General features: G+C 40.3%; 1 protein-coding gene across 1 annotated transcript; it reads right to left on the bottom strand.

The window, feature by feature from the left end:
- Positions 1-214: 214 nt before the first annotated feature.
- On the bottom strand, positions 215-2,502 carry LOC132543379 (serine/arginine-rich splicing factor 4-like). The gene is made up of 2 exons (XM_060206869.1): positions 1,005-2,502; positions 215-342 (listed from the first exon to the last, which is right to left on the bottom strand). Exons 1-2 carry the CDS (start codon positions 2,500-2,502, stop codon positions 215-217), a joined length of 1,626 nt encoding a protein of 541 aa, XP_060062852.1.
- Positions 2,503-5,874: the final 3,372 nt, after the last annotated feature.

The raw sequence follows: 5,874 nt of genomic DNA, 5'->3' as shown, positions 1-5,874 counted from the left end.
TCTATTATTAAGTAAGAGGTAAACCTCACACATGTACGTGGAACTTTGTTTTGGATTTATTTAATCACAGGCATAGGATAAGTATGGAGACATTCTTATGAAATGGATACAGTACAGCGAAATAAGGTATGTTTATGAGACAGGAACAGGACAGCGAAATGAGATACATCTACATATACAGGTAACGAGTTCTAGTGGATGTCATTTTTTCTCATTATGATTCATGTTCATTTCTGTTTGAAGAAGCTTCGTCGCTGTCTTCTTCATCATCGTCCTCATTTTCATCATTTTCATCATCATCGTGTTGACGTAAACTAGAAGCCACTGTCTTTGATTTTTCTCCTGAAATAGAATGAAAAGAAATACGTTTTGTCGTAAGATATATAAATAAGTTGTGGTTATAATGTTTTATTTGCATTCATTCTAACTTGCATCTGATTTAATAACAAGAAACATGAGAGATTTTCTGAACGAAAGGGATTTCATGTAAAATCACACCGGATTCATTGGATATACACGTGAGTCTCATATAAGCTATATACATATTATATAATAAGATGATATAATGGTTCATGGCAGAGTCACGTATTTGACAGGGATTTCGAAAGTGTTACTGTTGAATTTAGAATATCTATAATGAGAGGAAAATTCTCTATCGTATAGATAATTCATAAGTTAATAAACACGCCTCAGCACAGAGTGACTGCCAAGTCGTGAAAATTGAGTCATATTAAAGTCTACTCAGCACAGAGCTGAGACGAGTGACTGCCAAGTCGTGAAAATTGAGTCATATTAAAGTCTACTCAGCACAGAGCTGAGACGAGTGACTGCCAAGTCGTGAAAATTGAGTCATATTAAAGTCTATTTATCCTCTAGAATGTCCTGCTTTAGCTGATATTATATATTTGAATAGGAAAAACATATGCTATTTTTGATATGGTTAAAACCAGTATCCTGGCTCTGAGTAGAGGATTATTAGATTTGTACTTCAGTTTATCTCTTACCTTTCCGAGAGAGTTGATGTCGTTCCAATATAGGATATTTCCCATTTAATGGTGTGTCGATTGCTTTTTGATTTCGACGTTTCAAAGGTAAGGTTCGAGTTATGTTTTGTATGTCAGATATAGAAGTACTTCTATTCTTGACAACTGTTGTCTCTTTCACTAACGGAGAACTGACTCTAGCGGAAGACAAATTTGTCTGGTCTACAGATGTTTGTTGACCATTGCCTGAGTAATGTCGATTGGATGGGTAATCGTATTGGTTTAAGAATTTCTTACTATTGCTAGAAAGACGTCTATGTTTGTGTTTTTTATGCAATGAATCACTGTTCCTTTTTTTGGTTAAACGGGGACCGAGGAGCTTTGAAATAGTGTTTAAGAGTCGAGTGTCTGATCTTGCCGTATTTTCCGAATTTACTTTTTCCTCTGGATATAGGAATGATAGGAAAAAGCTTTTCCGGTGTGGGTTTGATCTGAATTTGTTGTGGGTACTTGTCGTCTGGTATTTTGTTCTTTGTTTCCCGCCAACGTTTTTTGCTTGGTGATTGGTCAATGCTTGGTTCGTTGATTTCTTGATTGTACTTAGCGCCTGATATTTTGTTCTTCGATTGCCGACTGTATTTCTCGCTTGGGGACTTGTCATTGCTGATTTGCTTGTGCTTCTCGCCTGGTATTTTGTTCTTGGTTTGCCGCCTGTATTTCTCGCTTGGTGATTTGTCATTGCTGATTCCTTTGTGCCTGTCGCCTGGTATTTCGTTCTTGGTTTGCCATCAGTATGTCGTGCTTTGTGAGCTGACATTGCTGTGTTGCTTGTGCTTGTCGCCTGGTATTTTGTCCTTGGTTTGCCGCCTGTATTTCCTGCTTGGTCTTTTGTCATTGCTGTTTTGCTTCTGCTTCTCGCCTGGTATTTCGTTCTTGGTTTGCCATCAGTATGTCGTGCTTTGTGAGCTGACATTGCTGTTTTGCTTCTGCTTCTCGCCTGGTATTTTGTCCTTGGTTTGCCGCCTGTATTTCCTGCTTGGTATTTTGTCCTTGCTGTTTTGCTTCTGCTTGTCGCCTGGTATTTTGTTCTTGGTTTTCCGCCTGTATTTCTTGCTTGGTATTTTGGCATTGTTGATTTGCTTGTGCTTGTCGCTTGGTATTTTGTTCTTCGATTGCCGCCGGTATTTTTCGCTTGGTGACTTGTCATTGCTGATTCCTTTGTGCCTGTCGCCTGGTATTTCGTTCTTGGTTTGCCATCAGTATGTCGTGCTTTGTGAGTTGACATTGCTGTGTTGCTTGTTCTTCTCGCCTGGTATTTTGTTCTTGGTTTGCCGCCTGTATTTCCTGCTTGGTGATTTGTCATTGCTGTTTTGCTTCTGCTTCTCGCCTGGTATTTCGTTCTTGGTTTGCCGCCTGTATTTTTCGCTTGGTGATTTGTCATTGCTGATTTGCTTCTGCCTGTCGCCTGGTATTTCGTTCTTGGTTTGCCATCAGTATGTCGTGCTTTGTGAGCTGACATTGCTGTTTTGCTTGTTCTTCTGCTTATTTTGTTCTCCGCCTGGTATTTCCTGCTTGGTGATTTGTCATTGCTGTTTTGCTTCTGCTTCTCGCCTGGTATTTCGTTCTTGGTTTGCCGCCTGTATTTCCTGCTTGGTGATTTGTCATTGCTGATTTACTTGTGCTTGTAGCCTGGTATTTTGTTCTTCGTTTGCCACCCGCGATAGGTGTTTGAATGTTTGTCATCTCTTGTTTGCCTGCGCTTTGGGTCTGATATATTGTTCTAAGTTTGTCGCCAGACTGATTAGTCATAGCTATTTTTCCTGACGCCTGATAATTTGATCCTGTATTGCCGTCGATGATTAGAGTTAAGTGAACTTCTCTTGAGTTGTCGCCATTATTCTGTGTGTGGTGATTTGCCATTGTTTTGTCTGTGTCAGTGTTGGTATCCTGGTTATTAATTATTACGCTTGGTAAGTTCTTGCGGGCTCCAAATCTGGCAGCTGTGGTCGAGTTGTTGTAATGTGCGTTCAGTTTGTCAAAGATGCTTTCAAAGCGGAGATTTGTTCTGACGTTGTTTAAGTGACTTGGTACGTGGTAATTATTCCTCATTTTGTTGGTATTGTCTGAACGGCCTGTTTCTTCTGGTGATACAATGATCACAAGATGGCTTGGCTCCCTAATGGCAGTGCTTGGTGCGTGCTGGTGTGCTCTTACGTTATTAAGAATTCGTGACTGTTGGCTGCTTCCTTTCGCTTTGTTGTTTGTTTTTAGAACATGATGAGGTGTATTCCCTACGTCGACCTTCCTTGTTACGTGACGATATGCACTCCCTTCGTCGATTTTCATTGGATCCTGTTGAGCTGCGTTCATTCTCGCGACAATGCCAGATTCGTAGCGATTTTCTCTCGCTTTGTCAACTGCGCTTCGTTCCTGGTAAATGGTTGACGCGCCTTTGACAATATTTCCTGCTTCGACATATGAACGAAATGCCGATGATTTTCTTGGTACGAGGTAATTATTTGTCAATTTGTCTGATATCATATGCACTTTGGAGTTTGTGCCCGCTTTGATGTCTATACTCTTTTGATGATGAATGACATTAACTTTTCCGAGTTTACCTGCCTGTTGCTTGTTTGTCTTTGCTCTGTCACTATCACGTATTTCTTGGTGATTCGTTTTCCCAGTTTGGCTTTGATCTCGACGATATGCCTCTCCGTAATCGACAGTGCTAAATATGTCGACTGAGCTTGGTAAGTGAATAATCGTACCCGTATTATTGGCTTTGCTAGATATGTTATTGTTAGCCGTCACTTTGTAGGTTCTATTTGGTTCTTGGTTGTTAGCCATCCTTTGGTGAACATCACTTAGTGCGTTCTTAAGTGTAATTGAGCTTTTTGGTTGGTTGCCAGCAGTAACTTTGTCAAATGAATTTTGAGTTGTCTTCACATTGTCGACTGCGCTTGCGTTATCATCCCTTGATTTCACTTGGTAGGGAGTAGTTTGGTTGACTAAGGTTCGTACACGATTGCCTGACCTCACTTTGTCATTGGAGTCGTAAAGATACTTTTTCGGCCACATGTTTGTTTTTGGACTTTGGTTTATTCCCTCTACTACGGGTGGGCCCAGCATCTGACTGTGGAATACGATGGGTTCAAAACTGTTTGCTCTCACTTTGCTGACCACTTTTATGATGTCTGTCAACATATTGTTGACCGTGCTTGGTGCGTCGTTGTCTACTCTCACTTTGGCGACTCTTCGTAATACAATATCATTTGACAAATCTTTACCGACGGTATTGGGAACTTGATCATTTGCAGTTACTCTGTCGATTGTGGCTGGAATGTAATTGTCTGTCTTCATGTTACTTTCTGTACTTGGTACTTGATTGGTTGTCCTTAATTTGTCAACTTTACTTTCCTCGACTTTTCCAAATGCACTTGGCATATTATACTTAGTCCTCACTTTGTCGACTGTACTTGCCTTATGAGTGTTTGTACCCACTTTGTCGACTCCTGTTGGAACGGGGATGTCTGTCTTCAAATTGGTGACTGCACTTGGTACCTGCTTGCTTGCTTCCACAATGCCGAATGCACTTGGTTCATCATTGTTTACCCTTACTTTGTTAAGCGTACTTGTTACATGGTTGTCAACCAATTTGCCACCTGCACTTAATAAGTTGTCATTTGTCTTCACTTTGGCGACTGTAATTGTTGCCTGGTTCTTTGCCTCAACTTTGCTCAATGCACTTAGTGTATTGAAAGTTTTCTTCACTTTGCTGACTGTACTTCGCTCTTGGTTGTCTGTATTCATTTTCTTGAGTGTAACTGGCACGTGGATGTTTGTCTTTACTTTGTCGACCGTGCCCGATATGTTGTTGTTTGTCTTTGTTTTGTTAACTGTTTCTGATACGTTAATGTTTGTCCTGACACTGTCGACCCTACCTCGTTGAGTCGTAATGTTGTGGGCTCTACTTGATACGTCGTTGATTATCCTGGCCCTACTTGGTACATTGTTCCTTTTGCCGTCCATAATTGGTACATTGTTGTTTGTCTTAATTCTATCGGCTGTACTTGATACATTGTTGTTTTTCTTGACTTCGTTGACCATGCCTGGACCGATGTTGTTTTTCCAGTCTCTGTCGTCGACTGTCCTTGGTACATTGTCGGTTGTCCTGACTTTGCCGACTATACCTGCTACGTTTTTCTTCGAACTGATTTTGCCGACTATACTTGGAATTTGGTAATTTCCCTGGTCTTTGTTTAATGAAATCTTGCTTGCCTTCGTTCCGTAGGTTGTGTTTGGTACATGTTCGTTTGTTACCATGTTGCCGACTGTACTTTTTTCTGTATATAAGAAATCATGGTTGATCACTTCGTACATTGGTTGAATGTGTGATTCTATGTTTAGTCTGTTTGGATTAGATGATGTTTTTAATTTCACTTTTTACTGCAGGTGATTTATCTTTAGTATTAAGTGACTTTGTCAATCAGTAATTCAAAATATGTTCAAGCTGAATGGATTTATTTTCTAGTTCAAAAGGTTTTGGAACAGCAATTTTAACTTGACCGACTTTCGCATGTTTCACAATATGAAGTAGTTTTAAAGACATAACTGTACATGCAGAAGGGACATTATAAGGATGTTGGCAGTGTTATTTCCAAAGACTCAACGTTGGTAGAGGGGAAGGTTGTAGCAGTGAGCTTACGTGTTGGTGATGATATTATAGGCCTGGCCTTTGATGTATGTCTAGTTGTATTTTTAGACTTGGATGCTGGACTGTTTGCAGTTGAATTGCGTAGAGTTGCAGAAACGTGTTTCGAAGTAGTGTTAGGTATAGTATTAAGGAAGTAGTGGTTTTGAATGGTGGAGGTTATGGTAGGCGTAGTCGTGG

Source organism: Ylistrum balloti, unplaced genomic scaffold (assembly GCF_031769215.1).
Source record: "Ylistrum balloti isolate Yb309-2 unplaced genomic scaffold, AGI_CSIRO_Ybal_v1 Utg369754, whole genome shotgun sequence".
NCBI classification, from domain to species: Eukaryota; Metazoa; Mollusca; class Bivalvia; order Pectinida; family Pectinidae; genus Ylistrum; species Ylistrum balloti.
This window is presented reverse-complemented; position numbering and strand designations above follow the sequence as displayed.

What these genes read in the sequence shown, in the direction of transcription:
- LOC132543379 (XM_060206869.1), bottom strand. Translation starts at nt 2,502, where the DNA reads ATGTCAGCTCACAAAGCACGACATACTGATGGCAAACCAAGAACGAAA. An exon ending in ACATCAACTCTCTCGGAAAG is followed by an intron (nt 343 to 1,004) that starts GTAAGAGATAAA and finishes ATTCTATTTCAG; the next exon opens with GAGAAAAATCAAAGACAGTG.